The sequence below is a fragment of the Aedes aegypti genome, chromosome 2, assembly GCF_002204515.2.
Source record: "Aedes aegypti strain LVP_AGWG chromosome 2, AaegL5.0 Primary Assembly, whole genome shotgun sequence".
Taxonomy (NCBI): Eukaryota; Metazoa; Arthropoda; class Insecta; order Diptera; family Culicidae; genus Aedes; species Aedes aegypti.
Window position 1 is genome coordinate 314417666 of NC_035108.1, and position 17981 is coordinate 314435646.

General features: G+C 34.9%; 1 protein-coding gene across 2 annotated transcripts in view; it reads left to right on the forward strand.

Annotated features, from left to right (window-relative positions):
- Positions 1-5697: 5697 nt before the first annotated feature.
- Positions 5698-17981, forward strand: part of LOC5573493 (pickpocket protein 11) — a 39451-nt gene continuing 27167 nt past the window's right edge. For both annotated transcript variants that reach the window (XM_021845722.1, XM_021845723.1), the window contains exons 1-3: positions 5698-5937; positions 5998-6195; positions 16335-16446. In XM_021845722.1, coding sequence (XP_021701414.1) covers positions 5765-5937; positions 5998-6195; positions 16335-16446 — 483 coding nt within the window. In that variant the 5' untranslated portion in view covers positions 5698-5764. The remainder of the gene's footprint in view (positions 5938-5997; positions 6196-16334; positions 16447-17981) is intronic.

The following is a 17981-nucleotide window of genomic DNA, read 5'->3' on the forward strand; positions in this document are numbered from 1 at the left end:
ACGTGAGTATGTTTTCATGAAATTAGTTCATGATTTCAAGATCCTGCTTCATGATTTCATGACTCAAATTTCCACTTTTCATTACCAAAACTGGAATCATGAATGACAGGTATTTAATTTCATGGATAGTGCTAATGTTTTCACGAACTGTATTCATGATTCCACATCCTGCTTTATGATTTCATGACCAAAATTTCCACATTTTATATCAAAAATAGGAATCAGAAATGACAGATAAAAGTAAAAGTACCCACTGCGCTGAGAAACAGACACCCAGAGAAAAAAGAAAATAGTTGCCAACAGGATATTTCGAAAGCATAGCTGACAAATGAGAGAATAGTAATTAATTTGTTAATTAAGTAAAACCCGTAATTTTTCTCACTTCTAGAGAATTGCTTTCTGGAATTCCTAAAAAGGGTGGCATCATGTTTAAAGGTTCAAAAATAATTTATGTGTAAAAAAGGTTTAACTTCAGGGAATAGTATAAAAAGCCTGCCACTCAAGAGAAGAAGTTGATATAATAAATTCCGTTCCTTAAGTGGTTGTAATATGAAGGCGGGCATATCGGGTTCAATGAATTAACGCATTTAGGTAGAAAATCGGGTCAAAAGCAGCACACTCCCTATGTGCGTGCGAGCTCTTCAGGGAAGACCAAGATTTATTAAAGGGAGATTCAGTGATCTAAGCAGTCAGTGGGTGCGAAGTGAGGTCAGCTGCAGGAGAAGTGGAAGTGACGGCTGGCGGGTTTGTGTACTCTGTTCTTCAATCTACAGTTTCTATGGAATTGTTGGGGGTTGTTTACTGCTAGTAACAGCAGTTGAGTGAAAATTTTCTCGCGCGTCTATGAGCCTTCTTGTCGCGGATTGAACTTCAACCAAAACAAAGTCGCCAGCTGTCACTTGTTGTTTCAAAATAGCGGAATGAAGAATCTGGCAAATTGGATTACTTCCCTTCTAGATACCTTGGGAAAACATTGTTTTCAAAACACTAACGACAGGTTACTAAACGGGTTGCTATGTGCGCTTGAAATCAAGTAACGAGAGTTGCTCAGAGTTACTCACCCAAGTAACAATTCCACAGCAATTTTGCATTCGTGTAGATTTATTAATGTTTTATGACAGTTACGTGAATGTTATAATAGCTAGAGGTGACATTTGACGTTGCTAGAAGATGATTTTTTTTAGCATACAATATAATCATTTAAACTGCTAGTTATGGCTGAATGACACTAATTTGTTACGGCTATGATAAAAGATTGATATAATACACCTTGTTGTCATAAAAGCTACTTTTAAACTGATTTACTTGCACTTGAATCTTGATAACTTACCTTATGTTTACTCCTTAAATCAGTATATGGGCTCTTTAGATGCATTGCGAACACATATTCCTGACGGAAGAACGCCAAACTAAAGTCCGTTTTCATTATTTTTGCGTATATTCTTCATAATAGCACACCCAAACAGCAAACTTTCTTGAATGCTACTTGGTTACAATAAAAAGCGAAAAAAAGCTGAATCATCTTCAACCAGCATTTATCAAGGTAATTTCATATCCACAAATGCCGAATCATAGCACTGTGCCATTATTTGTGTATTTATGATGACAAAATAGCATTTGTCGATGGTTCCGCCATATTAATTTTATTTCGGTTGCCACAATTTCACTTTTTCAAATCATATTATCTCCATGAATTCGCTGATATGATGTATTGTGTGATGATCAAACTGACTGAATATAATTTGTAGCACAATTACTGCCCTATCAAATTAAAAATTATTGCATATGTTTATTTCTTCACCTGGCGGTTTATTTTAGCAAATACTAATCAACTAGAAACATACCACTTTAAGAGGGAGCACCCGAAATTTTACTTTTTTTCACCACATTTCACAGTAAATCTCACTCGGCACATAAGATTTGAGCACTATATCCAAATGAATCAATTAAAATAAAAAGACTACGGAATAAATTATCATATAATCTTATTTTGTTTTGTTTAAGTTGGAATAAATGCGGCAAGATCGACGTTATGATAAAAATCTTTTTCAAGATGAAGCGACATTCATCTAGAACGGGTGGCCCCAAAAAAGCTACCATTAATGCTATTTTGCATTATGTGTGTGACATAAATATACACTTCATAGCCTTTTTAAGAGTGGGCCACGTTCTAGTCTACAAGAGGTTTTTTTGGATGTGATGAAGGCAAAAGTACCTTGACCATAGATTTATGGACGTTTATTTATAACACCCTGGAAGTAATTAGTAAAACTAAAATTGTTACTTGGGCAGTGTCTTGCTCAAGAGCTTGCAAAAGCTGTCCCGCCCAAAGGTTTCAGACTAAGGTACGAAAAAAAATGATTGGGAAATACAAACAAACCTTATTGAAAATATTTAAAAATCATTGTAAGTTGATCTATTTGACATAAAATTCAAGCTATCATACAACAGCAGCTGGAGAGGTTTCAAAATCAGTCGTTTAGTGCCCTATTAGAACCTGACACCGAGTGTCTCAAAATAGTCAGAACCACTCTATAATCCATGATACGATATTTAATAAATTCTGGGTGAAAAATCATGAATTTTAAGTTGTCGAATGATATCAGTTGGGATTCCTATCTGGACCGATATCCGGTGACCATGTTCCTCAAATGACCACAATAGTTTCCAAACTTCAGCAGGTGATATATTCTATCAAATAGATCAATGTTCCATAAATTTTTGATTTTTTTTTTTATGAAATTTCTTATATTTTCTCTATGATTTTCGTTTCGAAATACCCAGGGTTCTCTCGACAAACTCGGACCTAAATCCGGAACCATCACCAATTTCGAAAATCGCATCAAAATCGATCAAACGATGGGGAAGATACATAATTTTGAAACTTGGATGTCGTCATCCAGTACTGTAAAGATTAATATCTTGCGGTCGTTGATTGGTTGCATAGATGAGCATGACTTAACGCTATAAAACTTATAACTAAAAGACAACCAGTTCTGATAGTCTTAATGTTGATTTAACCCCTCTACCGACAGCTTCATTTTTCACCGCTAAAAAAATATACAAATCGCGGTAACTTTTTTGTTTCTAAATATTTTTGCACCAGATCTCAAAAAACTCTTCTAGTTTATCCGTGTCGATATTAATCATTGGTGATCTAGTTTCGAAGATATTCCGATGTTCCATTTAGGACCGACATTCTCCATATAAAATGTCTTTGGCGGCCATTTAATTTTTGCTCAATTTATCAAAAAAATAAAATGTGTACTATACAATATACAATTTTCAAGATCTTTATTTGTCCAGCGTGGTTCCAGAAACACAAATGCTCATTACTCAAAGGCGGCAGCATCAAATTTTTCACAACATTCTCGCATTAATGTATCATTTCGAGGAGTAATTATCCGAATACGATCAAAATTCTGTATTTCTTTATTTCTTTATTTGGAGTAGGGAAAAGCCCATTTGAGTAGATCAACATTAGAGTCTTTCTCAAAGGGGCGCAAAATCTTCTCGTCTTTTCGTATCAACAGAATTTACATAGTTTCCAAATGATATAATTTTGACTTACATCTAAAATACAACTAGTTAAATCCTAAGCTATCAAACAAAGATTAACTACTTTGACTAACTGAGGTTCAAATTCAGACGAACATCGGTGGAAAATTCGACACATGCTAATGAACGGTTCGTTGTGCCCATAATTTGTGCGAGTACTCCGAAGAAAAAGAAATGTGCAGGATCAAAGACGACGGTATGGAAGATTGAAGGTAAGTTGTAGCTTCAGCTAGAGATATTTTCGTGGGTTATGGCAACGCGTCGGTCCCCCAAGGAATTTTGGAATTCCTTCGGATCCAGATGACCAATTATCAATATCGACACATATTCTAAAACTAGAAGAGTTTTTTGATAGCTTGTGAAAAAAAGGTGTAATGATATCGAGAAACAAGAAAACTATCGCGATTTGAACATTTTTTAGCAGTAAAAAATGAAGCTGCCGGTAGAGGGATTGATCTCGTATACATTTATTTGTTCTTTATTTTTGTAAATAATGAATTAACAATTATTCGTCACTTACAAATATCAAAAGTTGAGTGAGCCAGTAATGGGAGATGCGTTCGCGGTGAGACCGAAAAGTATTATATGAATATTGTAACACAACTTTTGCTTTACTTTGTTCTCTGAAAGCTATTCTTATGAACTTTGGGGATAGCCTCTTAATTAATTGATAAGTTGCTCAAAATGTACAAAACCGCGAAACAGTTTATGGTTTTCGGAATTTATTGGTAACATGAACCACCGAAGTTTAGCAGTAATTGTTGAATTTCAATGGTTTTCGCATTGGATGAATATCATATATTCTCTAGAACAGAACCAACCAGCTCACTTCGAACAACAAGTATGTATGTCGGATTAGGGTGATTCAAAAAATGTTTTTGCTCCATACACATTGCTTATTTGGTTATGAGTGAATTCCGACAGCTGACATGATCGCTGAAAGTTGGTTGGGTTAGAAGATTTGCGGATCAGACGCCATAGTAACAGTAAAAATTTTGAACCACGGTAATGTCCATACCTCCGTTACTCTGTACCTGCGTTATAAATGGGTTTCAACGCACAAAGCTCTGATTCAAAATTTGCATGGCCGCAAAATCAATAGCAGGCACCATTTTCCTCACCAATGAAGCATTTAATTACATCCTAACTATTAAACTAACCCACCAGCTGTGGTGTGGATACCATTTTACGCTTAATTCTATTTATTTGATAGTCATACTAAAATAGTATTGTTGTCGGTAGTAACTGCTCGCAATTGATGGTAAAATAACTTCAATCTCCTGCACCAGTTGCTGCACCCGTGAACCTGCAGCACATTATAGGACATCGAACAATCACGGTTATGATAACAACAATTATTATTATAACGCCACTCAACAAACATCGAACTTCCTCCTGCTAACACCCAAGTTGAGATCAGCGTGCGTGTGGATGGAAGTCTATCTGCAACATGCAAACGAACGAATGGCGTGGCGTGGAAAACCAACGAGCACCACGACAGGATATCATGTTTCTGGTGCTTGGCAAGCTTTATTCAAGTGCTAATGTGCGCCTGGTTAGTCACATCCTGGCTCATGCGTTGGGGTGTTCTGCTATCTTATAATAATTATAACTAATGAAAATTCTGACATTACTACCCAACTGGAACAAATGCTATATTTCAGTTTATTATTCAGAACAGTTCCTGACTGAGAGCTTTCTATGTGACCAGTTGTGTATCGCGTGGTAAAAGCTCGAGAATATGTTTGCCCTGGGAAGTCGAGCAAACTCCAAGCATTGAAGTTACTTGAGCGGACGAAAATTCTTATCTTACTGGCATCGTTGTTTTAAAGTTTTGTTGTAAAGCGAAAAGAGAGAATTTCGCCGTGAAATGAACTATAGGAGACCAGCATACTACTCAGCGTTCCACAAGCAAAACATTCACGAAGTGACGCAATCCGTATTCGATGCCTCGTTGGCAAATAAAGTATAACATGCTATTATGAATAAATTACAATTTAAACTTCGACAATGCAATATTAATGGCAGAGAATTGTACTGTTGCACAATTATCGAACTAATATTCACGCAAGCGCTTGAAACAGGCATCGAGGCCCCATATCCATGTTCGTATTAAATTGCAATTTGTGAAGGTTTCAATCCAATCATGTGTATTCAGTCATAGCAGACAGGTTTAAGCTTTAAATGAAATTAATTTTGTTTCACCATGGACGACCAAACGGTGAATAAAAAATCATCAATTAATAAGCCGATTAATCAACCAAGCCGAATCAGAGGAATTTTACGTCCGGTGGAAATTTTCTTCGATGTGTTCTTCTCGCATGGGGCACTGCATGGTATAACGTATCTGGGAAAAGCTCTTCTTCATTTGGTAGAGAAGTGAGCTGTGAAATTAAACGCGAATACAGGAGAATCCATCTCACACGATTCCTCTTCTAGAGTCCTATGGATAGTGCTGATTGTGATATCATTGTATTTTTGCGTGACTCTAAGTTTGGAATCGTGGGAAAGGTTTCTCACCAAAAGTACGGTTGTTGCCATCGAGAAGGATCATTACTATTGGAACATTTCTCTTCCGAGTTTGACCATTTGTCCCATGGAGCGCATTGACCGAGAACTGTTCGACCAGTTTGCAGCGTAAGTAGATTTAGTTGGAATGTGCATCTTCTTCTTATTCTTCTTCTTTTTCCTCTTTTTCAATTCATTTTCCTTATAATTTTAAATCTCATACACCTAATTTGGCCAGGGCACTCCTAATTTGGCCTCTGTCATAAGAAATCAATGTGATTGGCCAATTTTGGAATCGAAGTTAAGTATCTGGTCAAAACTGGTTCTGGTGGCCTATATTAACCAACGATATTTTCAAAGGAAAACGATGGCTTTGCTCAGTTTCGATATTTACACACATAATATGGATTGAAAGCTTGCATTTGTCATATTTGTAGTATAAATACGGCTTCCCATATATTTTTTATTGACATTTTCTTTGAGACTGGCCAAAACCGGTGTTATTACCCTATATAAAGAACCAAGAGAAAAATAAAAATCTCTTTAGGATGAATCCACCTTTTTACGAGCGCTAAGAGCTACCACAAATAGGCTTCCTTTCTGGTAGGGATCAGTCGATATGACGTTTGGCTTGGGTCCGTTCAATATAAAACGACCCAAGCCAAACGTCAAATCGACTTAGCCCTACCAGAAACGAGGTCGTTTGCGGCAGCCATAAGCGCTTTTAAAAAGCTGGATTCGCACGTCATATCAAGACTCTTGGCTGAAGGCTGGTTCGGTTCTAAATTACCATCGGAGTTTAATTTAGGCAATTGAATTTTAAATTAATTTATTAATTAATTGATTAATTTGTAATATTACCATCTTCAAGTAACTCTTTGCAGTAATGTATTGCTATTTTCATAAGAGATTTTTTTCTTTCTTGATCATAGACCAGAGGTTCCCAAACATTTACAGATCGTGGCGCCCTTATCAAATTTTTGAAAACGTCACGGCGCACCGATATGAAAAAACTTTGAATTTGAAAAATCTTATTGTTGATGATATTCAGATATTGTTTGTTATTTTCTTCATTTTGTGTATACAGGAACATGACTCCAATAGCCAAAGAGCATCACTGGAAACGAAAAATTCTGTGTGATGGTTTGCACACTTTCCTCAGCTCAATTTTACAGAATCGAAGTTACCTTCAAAATCACAAAACGAAACGAGTTTTAAACAATATAGAGAGTCCCAAAAATAAATGAGGTTTTGCAAATAAAATATGAAATCTTCAAGCTCCCAAATTCAACAATAGCTTAAACTATATTTTTAGTTTTTCGCATTTGTCGAAATCTACTACTAAAATTAATTTTATTTCTTCTTTTTTGATTAGTCACGTGAGAGCTGAAAATTAAAAATTTAAAATAATATCTTTAATATGCTTAACTTTATAAGAAAAATCTTAAGTTGGCTTTAAAAACTGTGTACAAACGTAGAAGACAATTGTTTTTCGCAGAAAAAAAAATATGGTTGTTAGGTCTGTAGGTTGAAACTATGTCAAAACTTAGACAAATGAATCTATACTAAGTTAATCTTGCTTTTCTTCGAAAAAGTTTCGTGCAAGCCAATGGTTATGTTTTCATACATCTGAAATTCGACTCACTACCTTTCTTTCTTGCGAAAACCAGTCCGTATGTTCAAGAACCCAGCTTTGTCAACACTCTTCCTTAAAAAATAAAAAATATATTGACAATTTTATTAGGTACTATTTGTAAATGTCTAGAGCGATTTGTACCAAGTTTGTATAGAATGTGATTGCGGTAAAAATATCGTCACAAAAAGTTATCAAAAATTCTTCTTCGATGTCAGCATTGATTTTCCGAAAAAAAAAATACTTTGTTAGGCGAGTCATCAATTGAACAGCCACGGTAATGGTTGTAATTTTTTTTCCAAAATTTTGCGCAGATATTCGAGTAAGTTGTAAATTAATTTGCAGCGCACCAGAAGATGTGCTACGGCGCACCAGGGCGCCGCGGCGCACAGTTTGGGAAGTACTGTCATAGACTGTTCTTTCAAATAATACTATTTCTCTCATAATTATTTGAACTGAAGCTTAACGTGCTAATGGTGAACTTGTCAATCAAGAGTATTTTTTGAAACATTTTTTTTCTTTCGACTTCTGTCTTTACGGTGAATATTTACTGGCGTAATATATTATAACAATTTCAACTGAAGTTTCACCTCTTTCATTAAAAGCTATTCTTTCACATTTTGCACTAGTTATTTTTTAAACTTGTACTGGAGATGTAGTTATCTGTATATTAAAGATAAAACGTCCTTTTCATAGAATAAACTGGCCTGTGCAATGTATAGTGCTCTTCTGAATAATAGCAACCTATGTACATTTTCACACAAAATGCTCAACTTTATCATCGTATTGGTTTGTTCCGTTTCAAGCATTTGAGCTGATTTTTTTACACAGAAATTCAAATATAATCAATTGAGTGATTGCATAATTCCAAGTTTTTCTAAGCTTCTACAAGAAAGTGAGATATTTTATGGTTTTTTTTTTCGAAAAATAGTAGTTTGCCAACTCCCACATTTTTTTTCTACAAGGTGGAAGCTGTCTAAATAGCAAGTGATATGAAATTTAAGAGCTCAATGTGAGGCTGAAGTTTCTTTTCTCAAAACTGCTATTATTTCGAACAATTTCACCTAGTATGTCACTTTCCAACAGGGGCTCAGAAAGTTTGAAATTTTGTGGTTTCGAAATCGAACATATTTTAATAGCACTGTGGAGAAAATTTAAGCTCTATTGCTTGAAAACTTTTCCTTTCACAAACCTTTGTAGTACTGTGGAGAATGACCAGGATGTCACCATTATCGAGAATCAGGAAGTCCACACCGGACTTCTAGAAGACCACGATTGGAAGATTAGCCTGATCCTGATAATCTCAACAATACAACTGCTCATCGGCATCCTCACTATCCTAAGGAAACAGTGGAAGAAAACCGCAATGAAAGCTGCAAAATCTGTAGCAGCCCTCGATGTCTAGGCAGAAATCTCCAACCCCGGAAACAAATGGAACATAGAACCTTTTAAAAAGTGTTAGAATTAAGAAGTGAACAAGATAATAAGACCAAATTGTATTTAACATGAAATCAACGACCGGAATGACCAAATGGTTAAACGGTCTCTAATAAATATACATACATACTGTGGAGAAAATTGTAGCTATATTGCTTGAAAAGTAATAAAACTAGAGCGTGAGCATTCAAAACCGTTATACGTTGCTATTATCCAGAACAATGCATACTTTAGTTTATTCTTTTATTTTATTGTTTCGGCCAAATGGCGTTCGGCCAAATGACCCGAAACACGCCATATTCAGTAAGGTCTTTGCGTTGTTTTGCGTAGTGGAGTATTTCGTAGATTGCACACTACAAACTGCCATCTTCATAATATTACGGCTCCGATTACAATTGCTTATTCTCGCTGAAACCAGCCGCGATCGTCACACATCGTTTAAATTTCAATTTTATGTCAATGATCGCTAGTAGCTAGTATAATCTAAAACTAAGGGGTATGGTCGTTTCAGTTTTCTCAACTTGGTGAACCCCTCATACGCCAGCTAGCTAAACAGTTTGCGAAAAGCCCATTTTTCGATAAATTATAGGTATTTCTTCACGTGATATGTGTCATTTTTCCCCTGAAACACATAGCAAACTTAGTGGCATCGTATAAAGGAAGGATGAAGCTTTTATTTGAAGCTTAAACAAAATTTGGTGGCTATTTTCAATTTGGCGGTCATTTTGAATTTGATCACCATCTTCAATTTCGTCAGAAAAACCACCGCTTGTTTTAAATTCTTAGATCACTATCAGAAAGCTGAGAAAATACTGAGTAAGAGCAGCTACAAAAACTATAGGTAAGCAATAGTATTAGCCGTTGTCCAGCCGAATGCCTTTTGGCCGAATTACGAACAAAAAATATATTATTTTATTCAAACTAGGACGTGTAGGATTCATAAGTGTGGCCTAATAACTGATCAGCTAATTAATTTGTTCATCTGTATGATGTGTCGGAACGTCATGTTTGTCCGGTCCAAATTGAAGACGAAATTGTGGGCTCGCTTCAAGACTCTAAGCTGATGGTTGATTGATAATTTCATCAGAAAATTTTCCTTCTTTTAAGCATAGGCTTTTCTTTCGATTTATACTGGTTTCTTATTATTATTAGCAATAATTTAGCTTACATTTAAAAAGGGAATTTTACCTTCTTTAAATTCAGTGGCAGTTCTTTGCAGTTATACTGATATAACAATTATTTGCATTACACTTGCTTAAATTTTAAAATAGAGATATTTCCTTCTCTTGATCATAGGCTGTTCTTTCATATTTGAATATTTGTCAGAGTTATTGGAATTAAGGCTTATAATACAAGAGTAAAGAGTTTTGTTAAAAACATATTTTTAGTACAAGGGTTTACTTAGGTGAGACGTCATTTTCCTCCAAGATTAAGATTGCAACGTGTGAACTGAATTCTGCACTGTTGATTGCGTATTTCAGTAAACCGAACGACTCGGTGAACACTTACGTCAAAGAAGCTCACTGTTTCTCCGTTGTGAAAATAAGTAGCCATACTTGTGGTTGCTAGAAATCAATAAATTTACTAAGTACAATAAGAACGATTGAAGCAAATCGTGCTACAGAAGTTTTATATCCTGCAAATAAAGAATAAAATAATATGTTAATCAGTCCACAGTCCGGGCATTCTCCTCTTCTGCGCTTACGTCAGCCCGTATTTATAGTTCAGAAATCCCGTAGGTACGATCAAATAAAAGGTACCAGAGTTATAAGGAATATCACTTGAGATAGGTAGACATGATAGTCCTTTCCCCTTTAGAAAGGCCATTTTCACGTTATAACAACTGATACAACGAACAATCGAAAATGTACCTAAAAAATTCCACAATTGTACTACAACTACAACAAAACAGTCAAATCATTGGATTCATGTTGCTCAATATTACATATGACAACTTCGTCAACACTAAAGAACAATTTCGTTCACCTCAATATAATATCTCGCTTCACAACAGAACAATTATGTTCACAATGTACGACAATTTAGTCAGCTCTAAAGAACAATTTAGTTCAACTCAAATTGGCAAATTCACCATACTCAAACAAATAAAATTGGCAAACTCGCCACCTCTTTGAAAAACGATAATCGCCAACACACGTTTCCATGATCCTCGTCGCCACTTTTATATCCTGCAAATAAAGAATAAAATAATATGTTAATCAGTCCACAGTCCGGGCATTCTCCTCTTCTGCGCTTACGTCAGCCCGTATTTATAGTTCAGAAATCCCGTAGGTACGATCAAATAAAAGGTACCAGAGTTATAAGGAATATCACTTGAGATAGGTAGACATGACAAGAAAGACGAATAAGTCGTAAACCGTTTTAGTAACTGTCAAAAGCTAACTACAAACGTAATGCGAAAACCTATGCTGGCATCTACTACCAGCTAGCAAAGAAGTAAATAATTGCTTACATTTAGAATGTTCTTTTTTCAGCATTGAGTATTTCTTGAACTAAAACTAAAGAGCTATATTTCAATAATGAATTATCCTCCTTTAGCTTTAATCATTAACTGTTCTTTGAAATTCAGGTTTGAAATTCATTACAAATTCATGCTAATTGTAGTTCACTATTGTTTTCAATTTCGACCAAACGGCATTCGGCCAAATGACCCGGAACCGTATTAACCCTATGAAATGAACGTTTTTCTAAAACATGTTATACGATTATATGGCGAGTGCAATAAATGCAAACATCATTTTTCGAACAATAAAAGAACAAGTTTCTAATCGTTGGTGACGGATTTCACGCCAACTCGTCACGCGATTGGCAGCACCCCTTCAGCATTCAATGAAACTTTCTGGATGTCAAAAGTATATGAAACAAAGATACTTTGCATATTTTGTTTTTTTTTTTTTCAAAATCGATTTAGACTAACATTTGGAAAGGGTCAAAGTTTTTATTTTACTTTTTTTTTTTAAACCCGTATAACTCAAAATCGGTAAGACCTACAAAGAAGGGTTGTATGGAGGACTGTCGTGAAATTTCCTGACGTTTTAGAAAAAAAAATGAAAAAATAAAAAAACATTTTCTACACTGAAAAAAAAATGATTCAAAACTTTAAAGTCGATTTAAAAAAACGGCCTTAAGCAAAAAGTTTCGTAATTAAATTTACTAAATGTCGTCCATACATTGCAAATTGGGCATATTTTAGAGAAAAAAGTTTTTCTAACATCGATTTTTTAAAGTCCAAAATGAATTTTTTATTTTATTTTTATTTCGCTTTAAATAATCTAGTATGATCATATTTTCAAGTGATAAATGAGTTTTAATCACAAAATAGATCATATTCGTTTTATTGGGAGTAGTTAGAGTTTTTTAAATTAAATTCATTTGATCTCGCACCAAACCGCTTATGAGAAAATCAACTCAGTCTAACAATTCGATGGGTTTTTTTATGGTTGGAAAGATATCACAATAATATTTAATTTCTTATTTGGTCAAAGTCAATCTTAACTGGTGTCTGGAAATGGTCAATATTATGCTAATGAAAAAAGTCGTGGTTTGTTTTTATTTTTATTATTGCTATATATCCTAAAACGTAACATGAATATTTACGTTATTTTTGGGCTTTACTGAAAAAATTGAATATTTTTGGTTCATCCTCTGAATTGGTATACCGTTTGGCTGCAATTTGTGTATCACTAATAGGCATGAAACAATGATATTTTTGGGTACCAGGGACAGTTTTAACCTTATCAAAAAATTCCACCAATTCCTCTGACATTTTAACATATTGTTCATTAGATATATAACAGAAATTCAATTTGGTGATACATGTATCAGTTTGTTTTACTGCCCAGTCGAATAGTTCTCGCGGAGTAGCGATTGTGTTTCCATAGTATTTTGCAAGACTTGCTCTTTTTGCCATTCGCTTGAGAGTGCCACCAATAGCGTCACAGGGGCCTTTGCCGTGGGATGTGGCAAAAAAGTGCCACTCCGCTTTCAATCCATGTATTTTCTTGAAATTACATAAGCTGACTTTTTTTTTATTATTTTTAGAATGAGCTGCAGCTCCATCTGATTTAAAAATAACTTTTGATTTGTTTAACAAAATTTATCAATTTTGAAATAAATAGCTGAACTGCTACTGCGTCATGGGTCTGATATTATAATAAAACTAACATTTTCCAATTTATTATCTTTTTTATGGTAAATCTAGAATTGGTGTATCGTTACTTGGGAATTATTCAAGTGATATCCTTGAGCAGCGTTATAATTTTCAGAAAAGTCGCTAATTACCAGTATTTAACCTTGTTTTAAGGAGTCTTTTTTGTTTCGTAGAAAAGCAGACTGTAATTTTAAAATAAAATCATGAGTTATGAGCTTATCAACTTTTTTAGGTAGATAACAATACAAACATATTCATTATTTCTTATTCATCTGGCGTTTAACGCAGCTACGTTTACTAAGTTTTTTTTTCACAAAACTTTTTCAAAAGAGAATTTAATGGGGTATGGATAAGGTTGTTACTTTTCAATGTTTGCAATACTGTTGTGATACCTTTCAAACCATAAAAATCCGTCGGATTGTTAGACGGAGTTGATTTTCTCATAGGCAGGGACTTAAAAAATTCGACGTTAGAAAAACTTTTTTCCCTAAAATATGCCCAATTTGCAATGTATGGACGACATTTAGTAAATTTAATTACAAAACTTTTTGCTTAAGGATGATCAAAATTTGAAATGGCCGTTTTTTTTAATCGACTTTAAAGTTTTGAATATTTTTTTTTTTCAGTGTAGAAAATGTGTTTTTATTTTTTCAATTTTTTTCTCTAAATCGTCAGGAAATTTCACGACAGTCCCCCATACAACACTTTTTTGTAGGTCTTATCGTTTTCGAGTTATACCGGTTTATAAAAAAAAAGTAAAAAAAAACTTTGACCCTTTCCAAATGTTAGTCTAGATCGATTTTGAAAAAAACAAAGTATGTAAAGTATCTTAGTTTCACATAGTCTTCACACCCATAAAGTTTCATTGAATTCTGAAGGGGTACTGCCAATCCCTTTGTCGAGTTGGCGTGAAATCCGTCTGGTATTTTCTTCGAGACAAGTGAAGAATAGGAGTATTATTTTGATTCAAAAAATCTAGCAGCCATCTTGATTTTAAAGTAATAGAATGAGGTTTTCAACTTCTTAGCACTCAACATGTTGAATTTCGTAGCCTCGAAATTATTTTTCGTTACGTTTACTCATTGTTGCAAATACTAGAAACCTACTTTTAACTAATACTGCTTATAGTCTCAGTCAAACTTCCTGTTCCTAAATATTTTCATAAATTTATATTCAAAAAAATGCTAGAAGAATTCAAAATGTTAGCATCAGCATTAGCATTAAGCATTTCGCACAAATTCGTAGGTGGTATAGTCCTAGACTATGTATGAGGGTTGCCTCCTTCCCGTCCGTTGCCAAAGTCAGAAGTTTGGGGCTAACCTCTAACTCTTAGACAAGATTGACGCATCCTCCAACTGTCGAGAGCTGTCCTGGTCACGTCCTTGCGAAAGCTGGGGAATGGGAAAGGATGATTAATTGAACACCTACTTAAGAAAGATGCAGATAACTCTACGACCGCTCATAGGTATTACGGGATGTTGTGGAATGTTGATGGAAAAGGTAATGCCATGGGATACGTTTGGTAGACGTTCTGGTTGACAAATGTATTATTCATGCATTGCGATCATGCGCTGCTGATTGGAACAAACTCAGTATATTCCTCTTTCGAAGCTCCTCTGCAATCCGCCGCTCTTCTAACAGTGAACACCACAGAGCCACCACAAAGCACTCTCTTGCTTGGGTTTTACCAAGCACACTGCCGAAGAAACGCGAAAACGAAAAAAAATCCACTCTCTGCTAGAAGAATTAAAAATGTTGAACGAAAAATGCTGAAGTTATGTAAGATTGAATGTCATATGATACAACTATAAATTCACCTTCAAGTCGCTTGAAGTGAATTTATAGTTGTATTTGAAAGCCATTTGGTTTTGGCTCAAACTTGAAGATTTCTCAATAGCACACGATTATCAAACCAAACGGTTTTGAGAACATTCGAAAAATAAGTCGCACCCTATCTGAGGATTGTATGAACAACAAGTGATTAACTTTCAATATGGGAAAGGAAATGTTCATGGCAAGCTCTAAACAGCTTTCACCTGTTTATCTTCACAACATATCTAGAGCTTTACTGCCCATAAACGCATAATTGTCCCATGTGAATATGAAATCCAGCAAAAATGGGACTGACATGCATTTATGGGCAGTTTAAGCCCCAAATGAAAATGAATTTAGTCGTGCGGTCCACAAAAGTCCACAAAAAAGATCCACTACTGGGCCGATACAAATATAATTTTTAAGAAAAATTTCAAAATAAAATTTGCATTGGCCTAATATAAAACATGAAATAACCTTTATTAACCATTTCAAATCCGTTTACTCTTAGAAACCGGGAACGTGCTGGAATTTAGAATTAGCAGGGTAATGTCAAGGAAAGAAATGCCAAAACCCATTTCCGCCGCCGAAGTGCAGATTGTAGACAAAATGCAATAACGCAAAAGTTTACGACATTAATTCAACTACGATCTGATGTATAGCCGCACCATCTACACCGCGACCAATAAAAATGGGTCGCCAGCTGGCCGACCAACCAACCTCAACGGCTGCAAGGCTACTCAGACGATCCTGTTTCTCCACTGGAGAGATTTGTGGGAGATTTACGACATTGCTGTGCTGAAGTTATGAACAGAACATTCCATTAAATGAGCGGAAAATCGAGTAATAACCATTCAGAAATGGCGCGTAGCGGAAAAGAATTGAAATTACATTTTGGTTGCTGTTGGGACTTCCCGTATTGTGCATAGAATAAGCGCTCCTAGTATATCATGCTTTTATGACGAGTCTACTCAAACTAAGGTTGCGTTTTATTTGCTTTTTTGGAGCCTATAGCATTCTCTAGAGCAAATGCTCTAGCAAATTCTTTCTTAGACTTGTGGTAATATCCCCTTGCAAAATAAAGCAAAGTCATGAAGGTGTCTGCATTTCGAGTTATATGCTTTTACACTCTTATGCATGCATCTTCCTACCGATTGTGTTTAAATTAATTTTGCGACGAAAACTAAAATATTCCTTTTCTTTTTTTTATTGCAGTCGATCGTTTATGCTTGACGACGAAAAGATAGAAATGTTTGAGTTCATAGAATCGTTGGCCAATTCTACCTACATGAACTTCGAAAACATAAAAGGAACTGCAAATGTGGATGTAAGTAAAAAAAATTATAATTTTAATAGTTTGGCTTCAGGGGCCCAAATAGCGGTAGCAGTAAGTTAAAAAAGTATAGAACTAGAAGGCGGCGACTGAAAATCGATCTAGAAACCAATAGAATCGATTGAAAGATAAACAAAACAGATAAATCAACAAACCAATTTTGTTCCTAAAAAGCATTATAAATCAACCAAATATTTTGATATGAAACTTTTTTGAATTATTCATCATTATTGAATATAGAATAGAATAAATAAAATACAAGAAATCACAGAACTGGAATTTTAGCTTAAAATTGAGTATGATGCTAAAATAACTTTTGGTATGATCTCACTTTACGCAGGTAGAGCAATGAACGGGAAAATTATGAGAAGGGTCTTGAGACTCTTCGCGAGCCACATAAAATGAAGTAGGACGAAATAAAAAAAGTGGGACATGTGTGTTTGTTCTGAAACTATTGGGTTTAGCGTTTCGACATATTCTACAAAGTTTCATCATTTGTAAAACTGTCTAAGAAAGAATTGTAGACGACATTATTTCACGAAAGTATGTCGAAGTCGGAAAATCTCTATCTCTTACACTGACGAAGTTAGGGGGTAAAAATGATGGGTACCCCCTTAAAAATCATATTTTCCCCATAACTTCTAAATTTGAATTTCTACATTTTTATAATGTTCTACAATGTTTAGACATTGTTGGCTGTACATTGGGCAGGCCTGATCTAAACTTTGTCTGAAGAGGTAGCTTTTATTTGCAAATAAATTAGACATAATGACTGGCTACCGTTTTGACGCATATTTCGAACACCTAAAGCCAACAGTGACCTCAAATCCTTCTGATAGGCATAAATAAGATGATATTTGTGAACATTTTAATTGCATCGCAAAACCTAACTGTTGGCTGTTGGGTGTGCTTATAAAAATGTTTATTTAAATTTGTTTAGTATTGTTTTTAGGTAAAAGTATGGAACAAAATTTTGATTCAAATGCTAGAGCAAAGTCTCATATTCCAAACACCTTGATTCAAATTCCGCACAGCACTAATAAATCGTGTTCAAATGAATAATTTCGTAATTATATTAATCTGAGCTAGTTTTACTGACTTCGAACTAGAGAATCATCACTACTCCTGAAGGCATCAAAACCGAATTGCAATTGACTGCCATTTCCTTGTAATTCGATGATTCAGCGAAACATTTCAACCAAGTCGCCACACAAAAATCGAGTGTTCGGAATAGACTCATATTCGGAATTTGATACAAAACGGTATATTGTATGCTGTACCAATTTTGACTAGCTATTGTAATACCAACAAAAAATCTGTACAGAGGATTCAAAATAAAAGTATGATTCTGAAGCATCCTCCTCGGTATCCTTGGTACTGAATTTAAATCACATAAAAAAGGAAGCCTTAAAGAAGCCAGAAATACTGAGTTTAAGAGGTGGCACAATCAACTTTAAACTGAATTTGCGCGCTTCTCTTCTAAATTAAACTTATGTAAAGCTAGTAGACCGTCAAATGTGTTTAAAACT